Here is an 18,906-nt window from a genome sequence, read left to right as displayed (position 1 = left end):
TCCACTTGTCATTAACCTCTGGACCTTTCTATGTCCCTTTCCTTTTGCCCAAACTGAAACCAAACCATGGTACATGAAAGGTGAGTCCATTTCTACACGAACCCTCTGTAAATCTGTCCCAGGCTCCCTGAGTTCCATATAGAATACTGCTTCTGTTTGTGGCACACAGGGAATCTGGCATGGCCCTGGAAAATTTACATTTTCAAAACCTCAAAAAAATAAACTTCATTCTAGGCACGGCTCTTCTTTAAGCATTCAATGAAATAAATTCTGTCTGCCCTGTTTCATTTGATTCTATGCAACCAGCCCTAACTTGCCTATGATTGTTTCTTTTAAAAAGGGAAGCATGGACCCAGGATGCATGGCTTTGCTCAGCCCCATACTGGGTTAGCTTTGGCATGTCTCTTCTCCTCTCCCAGTCTCAGTTTCTCCATAAATAAAGCACAAATGACAAGACTAAAATGATCACCTGAGAGTGCTGTCTAAGATTCTGTGGTTCTGTGGACTTTTCTAAGATGTTTCTCTCTTTGAAAGAAGTATTTTCATCATCAATTCTTTCTAGCCTCTCATTCTGTTTTAGCTCCCAAAGACTTTGCTGGTCAGATGTCCTTTGCTTTATGTTGGGAAATTTTCATTGTGACTCTTCAAGTCAGTCACACAAGAGACTGACTTAAGGTCCAGGAAGGGATCTGACAACTTTCTCATCCTTTGATCATTAAACTTAGGGAGGAGAGAAGCGGTGCTGACCAACCACACGGGCCCACATATATACTTTCTTTTGGGATTCTGAAGATGTGCCCTTTCTAACTCTGGGCTTACAAATAAATTATTGTGCAGGAGGCTTGCAGCTCTAAAGTAATTAGTGGCCTATATCACCTTCCCAAGACAATTCTCTCTTTCCTCTTTCCCTCCTCTTTCTCTTTCTCATATTTGCTCGCTCTTTCTCTCTCTTTCCTTTTTTTCCTTCCCTCTTTTTCATCCCTTGTCTTTTTACTTGGTTCTGCCAGTACTACTAAGGAGGTTATTTAGACCTATTGACAATCCATAGGAAAATAAAATAATCAAAAAATTGCTGCTTATCTTCAGTGAACAGAACCACAAGATTAGGACTCAAAGCCATCTGAAGCACTTTCATGCTGGCAACATTAAGAAACCTATAACATAAAAGCATACAAGATGAAATGAATCCACAATTGCAAATTAAGATCAGCAGCTACCTTTACGTGAAAACATTCTGAGACACAGCTTTGTGTCAAAAGTTCTTTCATAAAAAGTCAATATGATTAGGGGAAGATACTGAAACCACATTATTTAACCAATGAACAAGCAGCGTAATCCCTGAGATTAATGAAACTCCAGATCACAAATGTTTAATATATTTTTGCTAAGCATGAGTAGCTCATGTGGTGAGGATTTATAGTTAAATAAAAATATCTTCTCTACACCACTTGTGAACATAATACTCACAACATCCGTGTGATTAACGGGGCAGCCTAGTCCAGGAGGGTTGCCAACAGCAGGCAGTAGTGTGGCATATCTAAACAAATGAACACGAAAAGGTATCATTATGACTGATATTGTAGACATTTGGGATAAAGGGATTTTAAGTAAGTAGGGGGTTTTAGGCTGGGGACACATCATAGAGAGGTCCTTAGGCTCAATAACATTTCCTAACCACAAACCAGGTACAAGAAAGACCAGATTTTGTACAGCGGCCTCTTGTCCTTGGGTAGAAAGATTTGGCAGGACATAGATGGAGTGGATACACATTTTTAGTGTCTGCAGGAATTAGGAAGGAGAATGCAGTCAATACTCCTTTCCCCAGTCACAGAAAATCACTTAATCCAGCTCTGTTGTAAGTTAATGGGACAAGGCCTAATACCCTCTTTTAGATGCAGAAGTTTTTGGTTGTGAACATGCATCTTCAACTTTACCTCCAGGTATAAAACAGAACTTGTCAGGTACCTAAGATAAATAACTAGCTCTTGCCCCTCCTGGATTAATTACTCCATGGATGTGTGCCTAAGTAAAGACTTATTATGATATGGCTATAGGACCCAAGCCAAACCACTCTGTCCAAATTAAACTAGCGACTTCTCTTCTCCTCCCCTTCAAAAGGCATTTAAAGAGTTTTTTCCCCTAGAATAATAAAAATGTCACACATCTGGAAATTTGCCATTTTGAGAGCAAAGGCTGGGAGACAGATCAGTAGATTGGCACAAACTGTCCTCAGCAACAGCCTCATGGGGGAACAAATCTTCCCTCTGTGTCCTGATGAATCCAAGGCTCAGAAAATCACAGACTTAAGAGTTGGAGGGAGAAAAGCTGCCATTCGGAGTTCTGGTCAAGGTGGCCTCCTAGGGGCCTACAGGAAAGAGGGGGGTGTACCCACTTAATTGGAGCACAAAGCCTGTAGTACCCAGGCTCCTGGACCAAAGATGAGAACCTGGGATGAAGCGGAAGCAGAAGTCCAGGCACCTACATATATACCTCCTCCTTCTTCCTTCCCAGACACCACGCCTTGTCGGCAGGTCCCAGGCTGACCTCCATTCAGCAGCCAATACTTACAGAGTTTCTATCTTGCACCAGGCATTGAATTAGAAATGAACAATACAAAGATGAGTTATACGGGCTCTCTGCTCTGCCTACAAAGCCCCATCAAGAAGTCTGCATAAAGCCCACCATAAGTCTCACCTACCTCATCACAGCACCAGCAGCTGGGGATGCTGCATACACCACAGGAAAAGCATTATAACTCTAAATAGCACTTAGAACTGCTCACCACTTCCTCCAAGGAGATACACTTGGCTAGTACACAACTGAGGCTGCATTCCGTTGACTTAAAGATTATCTCCAGTTATAAACCAGGAGGAGGAAATCCACAAAACTTATTAGTCATTTATACTTCAGCAGGAAGCAGTTCACTGCATCCATCCCAAAGATGAGATTTTCAGATGGAGAGTTTGAGGAGGGGTTCCCTAAAATATGGGTTGGGACACATATACAGAGGGTAGCCCAGGCCTGGCATTTGTCTGAAGTGTTTTAGGCCACACTCTCAAGAAACATCCTGCTTCCTATATTTTGTAAATTCCTAAGCTTGTTGAAATCATTTATACCATAAGTAACTTCACCCGCTATAGCTCTTAAATTTATTTGTTTTCTTATTAGCATCTTAAAAGTCTATAGGAGATGACTTTCTCAAGAACTGTCCTAAACATATGGATTTTGGTCATTCTTCCCTTGCATGTCCCTGGCAGATAACCAGCAGAGGACCTTTTTGTGTTTAAAGGATGTGCCATATATGCTGAGTTTTAGGAAGCATGCAATCAACCCTACAAATCTCACATGCCCTTTGTTATTCACCCATTCAACATTGTATTTCAAGCAATCACAGATTACTCATCATTTTTCATCAGAAAAGAGATGAGGTTCCCCAGGTAAAGTCTCCTTTTCTCTCATTTGTGAAGTTAGGGCAGATGGCCTACATAATTCTCATCAGATTTTCTTATGGTTACAACCAAGGGGATCAGAACACTAGGCAAGATAAAAAATAGAGCAGTCTCTCAAAAGCAAAGTAAAAGTACCAGTCTCTCAAAAGCAGTCTCTCAAAAGCAGGATGTTCTTTACTGGTATTCCTTATGCACCTGAGCAATGAACAGATGCATAACCTTCTACAATGCATCCTGTTGCTATTTTGTTGATACAAAGGCTCTGTAATTTCCCTAAGACATTTTGACTTGTTTTGTAAGGTTATGTTCTGAGAGATAAAATTTAGGAAATGTTCACATTCAAAGACTCTCTTACCACCATTCATTAGGAAATGCTTAGTGCCTCACACATTTCTTTCAACAGTCTCTATCCAGGTGAGACAAAAACACTAAAGACTGTCTTGATTAACACCAAATAAAACCCAGTTCTATCTCCAACTTCCATCCTTGTGAGACTCTCTCATCTAATTACAGTAACTGCTCAACAATAATGTGGAAAAAATGCAGTGCCAATGATTAGAACTAGGACAAGGAAGCAGTTTTCAGAAAGTATCCCTAAAGTCCATGATTTGGATCTACAATTTGAACCAAATAACCTGCTCTACTAATTAAAGACTGACCTGTCAGGAGATTTAAAATGCTATTTTGGCCACCCATCGTCTGGGAAGTGAGGAGCGCCTCTGCCCGGCCGCCCCGTCTGGGAAGTGAGGAGCGCCTCTGCCCGGCCACCCATCGTCTGGGAAGTGAGGAGCGCCTCTGCCCGGCCACCCATCGTCTGGGAGGTGAGGAGCGCCTCTGCCCGGCCGCTCCGTCCGGGAGGAAGTGAGGAGCGCCTCTGCCCGGCCGCCCCGTCCGGGAAGAAGTGAGGAGCGCCTCTGCCCGGCCGCCCCGTCCGGGAAGAAGTGAGGAGCGCCTCTGCCCGGCCGCCCCGTCCGGGAAGAAGTGAGGAGCGCCTCTGCCCGGCCGCCCCGTCCGGGAAGAAGTGAGGAGCGCCTCTGCCCGGCCGCCCCGTCCGGGAAGAAGTGAGGAGCGCCTCTGCCCGGCCGCCCCGTCCGGGAAGAAGTGAGGAGCGCCTCTGCCCGGGCGCCCCGTCCGGGAAGAAGTGAGGAGCGCCTCTGCCGGGGCGCCCTGTCCGGGAAGAAGTGAGGAGCGCCTCTGCCCGGCCGCCCCGTCTGGGAGGTGAGGAGCGCCTCTGCCCGGCCGCCCCGTCTGGGAAGTGAGGAGTGCCTCTGCCCGGCCACCCATCGTCTGGGAAGTGAGGAGCGCCTCTGCCCGGCCACCCCATCTGGGAAGTGAGGAGCGCCTCTGCCCGGCCGCCCCATCTGGGAAGTGAGGAGCGCCTCTGCCCGGCCACCCATCGTCTGGGAGGTGAGGAGCGCCTCTGCCCGGCCACCCATCGTCTGGGAGGTGAGGAGCGCCTCTGCCCGGCCACCCATCGTCTGGGAGGTGAGGAGCACCTCTGCCCGGCCGCCCCGTCTGGGAAGTGAGGAGCGCCTCTGCCCGGCCGCCTCGTCTGGGAAGTGAGGAGCGCCTCTGCCCGGCCACCCATCATCTGGGAAGTGAGGAGCGCCTCTGCCCGGCCACCTATCGTCTGGGAAGAAGTGAGGAGTGTCTCTGCCTGGCCGCCCCGTCTGGGAAGTGAGGAGCGCCTCTGCCCAGCCGCCCCGTGTCTGGGTAGAAGTGAGGAGTGCCTCTGCCCGGCCGCTCCGTCTGGGAGGTCTACCACGGAGGCCAGAAGCAATGTGGGGGCTGGACGTGGTGGCTCACGCCTGTGGTCCCGGCACTCTGGGGGTGAGGCGGGTTGATCACTTCAGGCCAGGAGTTCGAGACCAGTCTGGCCAACTTGGCGAAACATGAAGAATACAACAGACAAACCAACCAACCAACTCAGTGACAACAAAACAGGTCTACCCTGGAGTCATACTCTAATTTTTTCTATTTTCCTCCCTTTCTGATCCTTTATCCCACTTTCTTTTTCTTCCTCTTCCTTCTCCCTCTTCTTTGTCAAATAGAGGATTGAGTTATTATCACTGATCCAAAAAAAAAAAAAAAAAAAGAACTTACTCATGTAACCAAATACCACTTGTTCCCCAAAAACCTATGGAAAAAAATAAATAAATTTATTTCTGTTAAAAAAAATAAAAAATAAAAAAATAAAATGCTATTTGATGGAACATCCCTAAATGCCATATCCAGGTCTCTGTCAAACCATCTAGAAAATGCAATTCAATTCCAGTAAAGTTTGTCACATGATAGATGTGACTAGGTACAAAAAGAAATATTAGACTCAAGCTTGATTTTCAAGAAGCAAATGATGGCAACATCATTTCCAAGAAGAAAAAACAAAAAGATTTTAGAAGCAATAGGTTATGTTTTTTCTTTTAAGAAATCATGTAAATGATATACGTTAGCTGAAAACATCTTTTAAAGGAGTTGAATAACCAAATATGGGGTCTAATTTGTTTCTTTTTTTTTTTTTTTTTTTGTTTCTTTTTTAAAAAAAAATCATCATTTACCTATGCAGTACTATATTTTGAAGACACATCTCTGGCCAATGACTTCAAGGTGATCAGTCCAACAAAAAAGATTATTAGGTAGAATGTGAAATTGTGCTGGGTATTAGGGCACCATTATACCCCACAAACCAAGAGTAGAGTAGTTCCAGGTCTCATTTGACACTTAGGCCCAAGTTAGCTGTAACTGAAAGGAGACAAGGAACTGGGGGTATTCTATAAGAGATCCATTTTTCTGCTCCTAGCACATATTCGGCAAGGTCTTCCTGCTACAATATAACAGGATCCTGGGTAAATATAACAATCTTATAATGCATTTATGACCACCAAAAAGTTAAAGAAAATGTCCATGCTATGGAAATGTTACTAATATATGTTCTAGAAATTGTACAAAACTCCTATAAATCTGATGGTCCTACAATAATGCTGTCAGTCATAATTCTAGTTAGTATCCTACAATATTGTATATCACAGAAAAAATGTAATTTCCCTGAAAATTGCTTTATAATAATTTCTCATCAGATATTTTGCATGGCCACTTTAAGTATTGTCTTCAACTACAGTTAATAATTTTACTCTGGTACTTTCTTGAGCACTATTAAAGCAACTATAAATATAAAAAAAAAAAAAAAAAAAAAGAAAATGTCCCAAGAGAGTACACAGATATACACATACATACACACACACACATACATACACACACATACATACACATACATACCTACACACATACATACATACACACACATACATACATACACATACACACACATACATATACATGCATACATACATACACATACATACATACACACATACATACACACACACACATACATACACATACATGCATACACACATACACACACATACACACACACATATACACACATACATACATACATATACATACATACATACACACATACATACACACATACATACATATACATACATACACATACATACATACACACACACATACATACATACACACATACATACATACATACAAGGAAGAGGGGAGGAAAGGAAGGAAATATAAAATCAAAATAGTAAGTGGCAAGCACACACACAAGTCAGGGTAGCCCAGGGAGCAGGTGCTGCTAAGTCCTCTGGAACTGGAGACTGAGCGCTGGGACCCTCACATGGTGGGGCAGCTGAACCCGAGACTTGAGCAATAAGTCAAGGTCCTTAAAGATTACTAATGCAGTCCCAGATCAGTCCTGATCCCAAGTTCCAGGACACAAGAAATTTAAATATTCTCTGGAGGAAAGTTCTCAGTTTGAGCCCTCGATATTGTTAAATTTTATCAAATATAAGCTCACACAAATAATTTCTCAAAACACAAGAAAACAAAACAATGGAAATGAGAGTTGGCATAAATGATAAACAACAGAATTACACCCTCAATTACCAAATAACTAGTATTCTCAGACATAGAATATTGTTATATAGACAGAAGAGGGGTGGAGCCAAGATGGCCGAATAGGAACAGCTCCGGTCTACAGCTCCCAGCCTGAGCGACACAGAAGACGGGTGATTTCTGCATTTCTGTTTGAGGTACCAGTTTCATCTCACTAGGGAGTGCCAAACAGTGGGTGCAGGACAGTCGGTGAAGTGCACTGTGCGCGAGCCAAAGCAGGGCGAGGCATTGCCTCACTCGGGAAGCGCAAGGGGTCAGGGAGTTCCCTTTCCTAGTCAAAGAAAGGGGTAACAGACGGCACAGACTGTCTGCTAGCACAGCAGTCTGAGATCAAGCTGCAAGGCAGCAGCGAGGCTGGGGGAGGGGCACCCGCCATTGCCCAGGCTTGGTTAGGTAAACAAAGCAGCCAGGAAGCTCGAACTGGGTGGAGCCCACCACAGCTCAAGGAGGCCTGCCTGCCTCTGTAGGCTCCACCTCTGGGGGCAGGGCACAGACAAACAGAAAGTCAGCAGGAACCTCCACAGACTTAAATGTCCCTGTCTGACTGACAGCTTTGAAGAGAGTAGTAGTTCTTCCAGCACGCAGCTGGAGATCTGAGAACGGACAGACTGCCTCCTAAAGTGGGTCCCTCACCCCCGAGCAGCCTAACTGGGAGGCACCCCCCCAGTAGGGACAGACTGACACCTCACTCGGCCAGGTACTCCTCTGAGACAAAACTTCCAGAGGAACTATCAGACAGCTGAATTTGTGGTCTCACGAAAATCCGCTGTTCTGCAGCCACCGCTGCTGACACCCAGCCAAACAGGGTCTGGAGTGGACCTCTAGTAAACTCCAACAGACCTGCAGCTGAGGGTCCTGTCTGGTAGAAGGAAAACTAACAAACAGAAAGGACATCCACACCAAAAACCCATCTGTACATCACCATCATCAAAGACCAAAAGTAGATAAAACCACAAAGATGGGGAAAAAACAGAGCAGAAAAACTGGAAACTCTAAAAAGCAGAGCACCTCTCCTCCTCCAAAGGAACGCAGTTCCTCACCAGCAACGGAACAAAGCTGGATGGAGGATGACTTTGACGAGTTGAGAGAAGAAGGCTTCAGAAGATCAAACTACTCTGAGCTACAGGAGGAAATTCAAAACAATAGCAAAGAAGTTAAAAACTTTCAAAAAAAATTAGAAGAATGGATAACTAGAATAACCAATGGAGAGAAGGGCTTAAAGGAGCTGATGGAGCTGAAAGCCAAGTTTCGAGAACTACGCGAAGATTGCAGAAGCCTCAGTACCAGATGCGATCAACTGGAAGAAAGGGTATCGCTGATGGAAGATGAAATGAATGAAATGAAGAGAGAAGGGAAGTTTAGAGAAAAAAGAATAAAAAGAAATGAACAAAGCCTCCAAGAAATTTGGGACTATGTGAAAAGACCAAACCTACGTCTGATTGGTGTACCTGAAAATGACGGGGAGAATGGAACCAAGTTGGAAAACACTCTGCAAGATATTATCCAGGAGAACTTCCCCAATCTAGCAAGACAGGCCAACATTCAGATTCAGGAAATACAGAGAACGCCACAAACATACTCCTCGAGAAGAGCAACTCCAAGACACATAATTGTCAGAATCACCAAAGTTGAAATGAAGGAAAAAATGTTAAGGGCAGCCAGAGAGAAAGGTCTGGTTACTCACAAAGGGAAGCCCATCAGACTAACAGCTGATCTCTTGGCAGAAACTCTACAAGCCAGAAGAGAGTGGGGGCCGATATTCAACATTCTTAAAGAAAAGAATTTTCAACCCAGAATTTCATATCCCGCCAAACTAAGCTTCATAAGTGAAGGAGAAATAAAATACTTTAGAGACAAGCAAACACTGATTGATTTTGTCACCACCAGGCCTGCCCTAAAAGAGCTCCTGAAGGAAGCACTAAACATGGAAAGGAACAACCGGTACCAGCCCCTGCAAAAACATGCCAAATTGTAAAGACCATCGAGGCTAGGAAGAAACTGCATCAACTAACGAGCAAAATAACCAACTAACATCATAATGACAGGATCAGATTCACACATAACAATATTAACGTTAAATGTAAATGGGCTAAATGCTCCAATTAAAAGACACAGACTGGCAAACTGGATAAGGAGTCAGGACCCATCAGTGTGCTGTATTCAGGAAACCCATCTCACGTGCAGAGACACACATAGACTCAAAATAAAGGGATGGAGGAAGATCTATCAAGCAAATGGAAAACAAAAAAAGGCAGGGGTTGCAATCCTAGTCTCTGATAAAATAGACTTTAAACCAACAAAGATCAAAAGAGACAAAGAAGGCCATTACATAATGGTAAAGGGATCAATTCAACAAGAGGAGCTAACTATCCTAAATATATATGCACCCAACACAGGAGCACCCAGATTCATAAAGCAAGTCCTCAGTGACCTACAAAGGGACTTAAACTCCCACACAATAATAATAGGAGATTTTAACACCCCACTGTCAACATTAGACAGATCAACGAGACAGAAAGTTAACAAGGATATCCAGGAATTGAACTCAGCTCTACACAAAGTGGACCTAATAGACATCTACAGAACTCTCCACCCCAAATCAACAGAATATACATTTTTTTCAGCACCACACCACACCTATTCCAAAATTGACCACATAGTTGGAAGTAAAGCTCTCCTCAGCAAATGTAAAAGAACAGAAATTATAACAAACTGTCTCTCAGACCACAGTGCAATCAAACTAGAACTCAGGATTAAGAAACTCAGCCAAAACCGCTCAACTACATGGAAACTGAACAACCTGCTCCTGAATGACTATTGGGTACATAATGAAATGAAGGCAGAAATAAAGATGTTCTTTGAAACCAACGAGAACAAAGACACAACATACCAGAATCTCTGGGACACGTTCAAAGCAGTGTGTACAGGGAAATTTATAGCACTAAATGCCCACAAGAGAAAGCAGGAAAGATCCAAAATTGACACCCTAACATCACAATTAAAAGAACCAGAAAAGCAAGAGCAAACACATTCAAAAGCTAGCAGAAGGCTAGAAATAACTAAAATCAGAGCAGAACTGAAGGAAATAGAGACACAAAAAACCCTTCAAAAAATTAATGAATCCAGGAGCTGGTTTTTTGAAAAGATCAACAAAATTGATAGACTGCTAGCAAGACTAATAAAGAAGAAAAGAGAGAAGAATCAAATAGATGCAATAAAAAAGGAAAAAGGGGATATCACCACCGATCCCACAGAAATACAATCTACCATCAGAGAATACTACAAACACCTCTATACAAAAAAACTAGAAAATCTAGAAGAAATGGATAAATTCCTCGACAAATACACCCTCCCAAGACTAAATCAGGAAGAAGTTGAATCTCTGAATAGACCAATAACAGGTTCTGAAATTGTGGCAATAATCAATAGCTTACCAACCAAAAAGAGTCCAGGACCTGATGGATTCACAGCTGAATTCTACCAGAGGTACAAGGAGGAACTGGTACCATTCCTTCTGAAACTATTCCAATGGATAGAAAACAAGGGAATCCTCCCTAACACATTTTATGAAGCCAGCATCGTCCTGATACCAAAGCCTGGCAGAGACATAACCGAAAAAGAGAATTTCAGACCAATATCCTTGATGAACATTGATGCAAAAATCCTCAATAAAATACTGGCAAACCGAATCCAGCAGCACATCAAAAAGCTTATCCACCATAATCAAGTGGGCTTCATCTCTGGGATGCAAGGCTGGTTCAACATACGCATATCAATAAATGTAATCCAGCATATAAACAGAACCAAAGACAAAAACCACATGATTATCTCAATAGATGCAGAAAAGGCCTTTGACAAAATTCAACAACCCTTCATGCTAAAAACTCTCAATAAATTAGGTATTGATGGGACGTATCTCAAAATAATAAGAGCTATCTATGACAAACCCACAGTCAATATCATACTGAATGGGCAAAAACTGGAAGCATTCCCTCTGAAAACTGGCACAAGACAGGGATGCCCTCTCTCACCGCTCCTATTCAACATAGTGCTGGAAGTTCTGGCCAGAGCAATCAGGCAGGAGAAGGAAATAAAGGGTATTCAATTAGGAAAAGAGGAAGTCAAATTGTCCCTGTTTGCAGATGACATGATTGTATATCTAGAAAACCCCATTGTCTCAGCCCAAAATCTCCTTAAGCTGATTAGCAACTTCAGCAAAGTCTCAGGATACAAAATTAATGTGCAAAAATCACAAGCATTCTTGTACACCAATCACAGACAAACAGAGAGCCAAATCATGAATGAACTCCCATTCACAATTGCTTCAAAGAGAATAAAATACCTAGGAATCCAACTTACAAGGGATGTGAAGGACCTCTTCAAGGAGAACTACAAACCACTGCTCAATGAAATAAAAGAGGATACAAACAAATGGAAGAACATTCCATGCTCATGGGTTGGAAGAATCAATATCGTGAAAATGGCCATACTGCCCAAGGTAATTTATAGATTCAATGCCATCCCCATCAAGCTACCAATGACTTTCTTCACAGAATTGGAAAAAACTACTTTAAAGTTCATATGGAACCAAAAAAGAGCCCACATCGCCAAGTCAATCCTAAGCCAAAAGAACAAAGCTGGAGGCATCACGCTACCTGACTTCAAACTATACTACAAGGCTACAGTAACCAAAACAGCATGGTACTGGTACCACAACAGAGACATAGATCAATGGAACAGAACAGAGCCCTCAGAAATGATGCCACATATCTACAACTATTTGATCTTTGACAAACCTGACAAAAACAAGAAATCGGGAAAGGATTCCCTATTTAATAAATGGTGCTGGGAAAACTGGCTAGCCATATGTAGAAAGCTGAAACTGGATCCCTTCCTTACACCTTATACAAAAATTAATTCAAGATGGATTAAAGACTTACATGTTAGACCTAAAACCACTAAAATCCTACAAGAAAACCTAGGCAATACCATTCAGGACATAGGCGTGGGCAAGGACTTCATGTCTAAAACACCAAAAGCAATGGCAACAAAAGCCAAAATTGACAAATGGGATCTAATTAAACTAAAGAGCTTCTGCACAGCAAAAGAAACTACCATCAGAGTAAACAGGCAACCTACAGAATGGGAGAAAATTTTTGCAACCTATTCATCTGACAAAGGGCTAATATCCAGAATCTACAATGAACTCAAACAAATTTACAAGAAAAAAACAAACAACCCCATCAAAAAGTGGGCAAAGGACATGAACAGACACTTCTCAAAAGATGACATTTATGCAGCCAAAAAACACATGAAGAAATGCTCATCATCACTGGCCATCAGAGAAATGCAAATCAAAACCACAGTGAGGGGGTGGAGCCAAGATGGCCGAATAGGAACAGCTCCGGTCTCCAGCTCCCAGCCCCAGCGACACAGAAGACGGGTGATTTCTGCATTTCTGCTTGAGGTACCGGTTTCATCTCACTAGGGAGTGCCTAACAGTGGGCTCAGGACAGTCGGTGAAGCGCACTGTGCGCGAGCCGAAGCAGGGCGAGGCATTGCCTGACTCGGGAAGCGCAAGGGGTCAGGGAGTTCCCTTTCCTAGTCAAAGAAAGGGGAAACAGACGGCACCTGGAATATCGGGTCAGTCCCGTCCTAATACTGCGTTTTTCCAACGGGCCTGGAAAACGGCACACTAGGAGATTGTGTCCCGCACCTGGCTCGGAGGGTCCTATGCCCACAGAGTCTTGCTGATTGCTAGCACAGCAGTCTGAGATCACACTGCAAGGCGGCAACTAGGCTGGGGGAGGGGCGCCCGCCATTGCCCAGGCTTGCTTAGGTAAACAAAGCAGCCAGGAAGCTCGAACTGGGTGGAGCCCACCACAGCTCAAGGAGGCCTGCCTGCCTCTGTAGGCTCCACCTCTGGGGGCAGGGCACAGACAACCAAAAACTCAGCGAGAACCTCCACAGCCTTAAATGTCCCTGTCTGACTGACAGCTTTGAAGAGAGTGGTGGTTCTCCCAGCACGCAGCTGGAGATCTGAGAACGGACAGACTGCCTCCTAAAGTGGGTCCCTCACCCCTGAGCAGCCTAACTGGGAGGCACCCCCCAAGTAGGGACAGACTGACACCTCATTCAACCGGGTACTCCTCTGAGACAAAACTTTCAGAGGAACTATCAGACAGCTGAATTTGTGGTCTCACGAAAATCCGCTGTTCTGCAGCCACCGGTGCTGACACCCAGCCAAACAGGGTCTGGAGTGGACCTCTAGTAAACTCCAACAGACCTGCAGCTGAGGGTCTTGTCTGGTAGAAGGAAAATTAACAAACAGAAAGGACATCCACACCAAAAACCCATCTGTACATCACCATCATCGAAGACAAAAAGTAGACAAAACCACAAAGATGGGGAAAAAACAGACCAAAAAAACTGGAAACTCTAAAAAAGAGAGCACCTCTCCTCCTCCAAAGGAACGCAGTTCCTCACCAGCAACGGAACAAAGCTGGATGGAGGATGACTTTGATGAGTTGAGAGAAGAAGGCTTCAGACGATCAAACTACTCTGAGCTATGAGAGGAAATTCAAAACAATAGCAAAGAAGTTAAAAACTTTCAAAAAAAATTAGAAGAATGGATAACTAGAATAACCAATGGAGAGAAGGGCTTAAAGGAGATGATGGAGCTGAAAGCCAAGTTTCGAGAACTACGCGAAGAATGCAGAAGCCTCAGTAGCAGATGCGATCAACTGGAAGAAAGGGTATCACTGATAGAAGATGAAATGAATGAAATGAAGAGAGAAGGGAAGTTTAGAGAAAAAAGAATAAAAAGAAATGAACAAAGCCTCCAAGAAATTTGGGACTATGTGAAAAGACCAAACCTACGTCTGATTGGTGTACCTGAAAATGATGGGGAGAATGGAACCAAGTTGGAAAACACTCTGCAAGATATTATCCAGGACAACTTCCCCAATCTAGCAAGGCAGGCCAGCATTCAGATTCAGGAAATACAGAGAACGCCACAAAAATACTCCTCGAGAAGGGCAACTCCAAGACACATAATTGTCAGATTCACCAAAGTTGAAATGAAGGAAAAAATGTTAAGGACAGCCAGAGAGAAAGGTCGGGTTACCCACAAAGGGAAGCCCATCAGACTAACAGCTGATCTCTCGGCAGAAACTCTACAAGCCAGAAGAGAGTGGGGGCCGATATTCAACATTCTTAAAGAAAAGAATTTTCAACCCAGAATTTCCTATCCCGCCAAACTAAGCTTCATAAGTGAAGGAGAAATAAAATACTTTACAGACAAGCAAACGCTGAGTGATTTTGTCACCACCAGGCCTGCCCTAAAAGAGCTCCTGAAGGAAGCACTAAACATGGAAAGGAACAACCGGTACCAGCCCCTGCAAAAACATGCCAAATTGTAAAGACCATCGAGGCTAGGAAGAAACTATAGCAACTAACGAGCAAAATAACCAACTAACATCATAATGACAGGATCAGATTCACACATAACAATATTCACGTTAAATGTAAATGGGCTAAATGCTCCAATCAAAAGACACAGACTGGCAAACTGGATAAGGAGTCAGGACCCATCAGTGTGCTGTATTCAGGAAACCCATCTCACGTGCAGAGACACACATAGACTCAAAATAAAGGGATGGAGGAAGATCTATCAAGCAACTGGAAAACAAAAAAAGGCAGGGGTTGCAATCCTAGTCTCTGATAAAATAGACTTTAAACCAACAAAGATCAAAAGAGACAAAGAAGGCCATTACATAATGGTAAAGGGATCAATTCAACAAGAAGAGTTAACTATCCTAAATATATATGCACCCAACACAGGAGCACCCAGATTCATAAAGCAAGTCCTCAGTGACCTACAAAGGGACTTAAACTCCCACACAATAATAATGGGAGATTTTAACACCCCACTGTCAGCATTAGACAGATCAACGAGACAGAAAGTTAACAAGGATATCCAGGAATTGAACTCAGCTCTACATAAAGTGGACCTAATAGACATCTACAGAACTCTCCACCCCAAATCAACAGAATATACATTTTTTTCAGCACCACACCACACCTATTCCAAAATTGACCACATAGTTGGAAGTAAAGCTCTTCTCAGCAAATGTAAAAGAACAGAGGTTATAACAAACTGTCTCTCAGACCACAGTGCAATCAAACTAGAACTCAGGATTAAGAAACTCAGCCAAAACCGCTCAACTACATGGAAACTGAACAACCTGCTCCTGAATGACTATTGGGTACATAATGAAATGAAGGCAGAAATAAAGATGTTCTTTGAAACCAACGAGAACAAAGACACAACATACCAGAATCTCTGGGACACGTTCAAAGCAGTGTGTACAGGGAAATTTATAGCACTAAATGCCCACAAGAGAAAGCAGGAAAGATCCAAAATTGACACCCTAACATCACAATTAAAAGAACTAGAAAAGCAAGAGCAAACACATTCAAAAGCTAGCAGAAGGCTAGAAATAACTAAAATCAGAGCAGAACTGAAGGAAATAGAGACACAAAAAACCCTTCAAAAAATTAATGAATCCAGGAGCTGGTTTTTTGAAAAGATCAACAAAATTGATGGACCGCTAGCAAGACTAATAAAGAAGAAAAGAGAGAAGAATCAAATAGATGCAATAAAAAACGAAAAAGGGGATATCACCACCGATCCCACAGAAATACAATCTACCATCAGAGAATACTACAAACACCTCTATGCAAATAAACTAGAAAATCTAGAAGAAATGGATAAATTCCTCGACAAATACACCCTCCCAAGACTAAACCAGGAAGAAGTTGAATCTCTGAATAGACCAATAACAGGTTCTGAAATTGTGGCAATAATCAATAGCTTACCAACCAAAAAGAGTCCAGGACCTGATGGATTCACAGCTGAATTCTACCAGAGGTACAAGGAGGAACTGGTACCATTCCTTCTGAAACTATTCCAATCGATAGAAAAAGAGGGAATCCTCCCTAACACATTTTACGAAGCCAGCATCGTCCTGATACCAAAACCTGGCAGAGACATAACCAAAAAAGAGAATTTCAGACCAATATCCTTGATGAACATTGATGCAAAAATCCTCAATAAAACACTGGCAAACCGAATCCAGCAGCACATCAAAAAGCTTATCCACCATGATCAAGTGGGCTTCATCCCTGGGATGCAAGGCTGGTTCAACATACGCAAATCAATAAATGTAATCCAGCATATAAACAGAACCAAAGACAAAAACCACATGATTATCTCAATAGATGCAGAAAAGGCCTTTGACAAAATTCAACAACCCTTCATGCTAAACACTCTCAATAAATTAGGTATTGATGGGACGTATCTCAAAATAATAAGAGCTATCTACCACAAACCCACAGCCAATATCATACTGAATGGGCAAAAACTGGAAGCATTCCCTCTGAAAACTGGCACAAGACAGGGATGCCCTCTCTCACCGCTCCTATTCAACATAGTGCTGGAAGTTCTGGCCAGAGCAATCAGGCAGGAGAAGGAAATAAAGGGTATTCAATTAGGAAAAGAGGAAGTCAAATTGTCCCTGTTTGCAGATGACATGATTGTATATCTAGAAAAGCCCATTGTCTCAGCCCAAAATCTCCTTAAGCTGATTAGCAACTTCAGCAAAGTCTCAGGATACAAAATTAATGTACAAAAATCACAAGCATTCTTGTACACCAATAACAGACAAACAGAGAGCCAAATCATGAGTGAACTCCCATTCACAATTGCTTCAAAGAGAATAAAATACCTAGGAATCCAACTTACAAGGGATGTGAAGGACCTCTTCAGGGAGAACTACAAACCACTGCTCAATGAAATAAAAGAGGATACAAACAAATGGAAGAACATTCCATGCTCATGGGTTGGAAGAATCAATATCGTGAAAATGGCCATACTGCCCAAGGTAATTTATAGATTCAATGCCATCCCCATCAAGCTACCAATGACTTTCTTCACAGAATTGGAAAAAACTACTTTAAAGTTCATATGGAACCAAAAAAGAGCCCACATCGCCAAGTCAATCCTAAGCCAAAAGAACAAAGCTGGAGGCATCACGCTACCTGACTTCAAACTATACTACAAGGCTACAGTAACCAAAACAGCATGGTACTGGTACCACAACAGAGACATAGATCAATGGAACAGAACAGAGCCCTCAGAAATGATGCCGCATAGCTACAACTATCTGATCTTTGACAAACCTGACAAAAACAAGAAATGGGGAAAGGATTCCCTATTTAATAAATGGTGCTGGGAAAACTGGCTAGCCATATGTAGAAAGCTGCAACTGGATCCCTTCCTTACACCTTATACCAAAATTAATTCAAGATGGATTAAAGACTTATATGTTAGACCTAAAACCATTAAAATCCTACAAGAAAACCTAGGCAATACCATTCAGGACATAGGCGTGGGCAAGGACTTCATGTCTAAAACACCAAAAGCAATGGCAACAAAAGCCAAAATCGACAAATGGGATCTCATTAAACTAAAGAGCTTCTGCACAGCAAAAGAAACTATCATCAGAGTGAACAGGCAACCTACACAATGGGAGAAAGTTTTTGCAACCTACTCATCTGACAAAGGGCTAATATCCAGAATCTACAATGAACTCAAACAAATTTACAAGAAAAAAACAAACAACCCCATCAAAAAGTGGGCAGAGGACATGAACAGACACTTCTCAAAAGAAGACATTTATGCAGCCAAAAAACACATGAAGAAATGCTCCTCATCACTGGCCATCAGAGAAATGCAAATCAAAACCACAGTGAGATACCATCTCACACCAGTTAGAATGGCCATCATTAAAAAAATCAGGAAACAACAGGTGCTGGAGAGGATGTGGAGAAATAGGAACACTTTTACACTGTTGGTGGGACTGTAAACTAGTTCAACCATTGTGGAAGTCAGTGTGGCGATTCCTCAGGGATCTAGAACTAGAAATACCATTTGACCCAGCCATCCCATTACTGGGTATATACCCAAAGGACTATAAATCATGCTGCTATAAAGACACATGCACACGTATGTTTACTGCGGCACTATTCACAATAGCAAAGAGTTGGAACCAACCCAAATGTCCAACAACGATAGACTGGATTAAGAAAATGTGGCACATATACACCATGGAATACTATGCAGCCATAAAAAATGATGAGTTCGTGTCCTTTGTAGGGACATGGATGAAACTGGAAACCATCATTCTCAGTAAACTATCGCAAGGACAAAAAACCAAACACCGCATGTTCTCACTCATAGGTGGGAATTGAACAATGAGAACTCATGGACACAGGAAGGGGAACATCACACTCCGGGGACTGTTGTGGGGTGGGGGGAGGGGGGAGGGACAGGATTAGGAGATACACCTAATGCTAAATGACGAGTTAATGGGTGCAGGAAATCAACATGGCACATGGATACATATGTAACAAACCT

The 18,906-nt window shown here is 42.7% G+C and overlaps 1 protein-coding gene across 8 annotated transcripts in view; it reads right to left on the bottom strand.

The window, feature by feature from the left end:
* Positions 1 to 18,906, bottom strand: part of LYPD6B (LY6/PLAUR domain containing 6B) — a 195,946-nt gene that overhangs the window by 87,076 nt on the left and 89,964 nt on the right. For 4 of the 8 annotated variants that reach the window (XM_055261728.2, XM_055261729.2, XM_055261733.2 and 1 more), the window contains one exon: positions 1,468 to 1,537. The exons of the other annotated variants lie outside the window; for them this stretch is intronic. In XM_055261728.2, coding sequence (XP_055117703.1) covers positions 1,468 to 1,472 — 5 coding nt within the window. In that variant the 5' untranslated portion in view covers positions 1,473 to 1,537. The remainder of the gene's footprint in view (positions 1 to 1,467; positions 1,538 to 18,906) is intronic. 8 annotated transcript variants of the gene reach the window in all.

This window comes from Symphalangus syndactylus, chromosome 22 (assembly GCF_028878055.3).
Source record: "Symphalangus syndactylus isolate Jambi chromosome 22, NHGRI_mSymSyn1-v2.1_pri, whole genome shotgun sequence".
NCBI classification, from domain to species: Eukaryota; Metazoa; Chordata; class Mammalia; order Primates; family Hylobatidae; genus Symphalangus; species Symphalangus syndactylus.
This window is presented reverse-complemented; position numbering and strand designations above follow the sequence as displayed.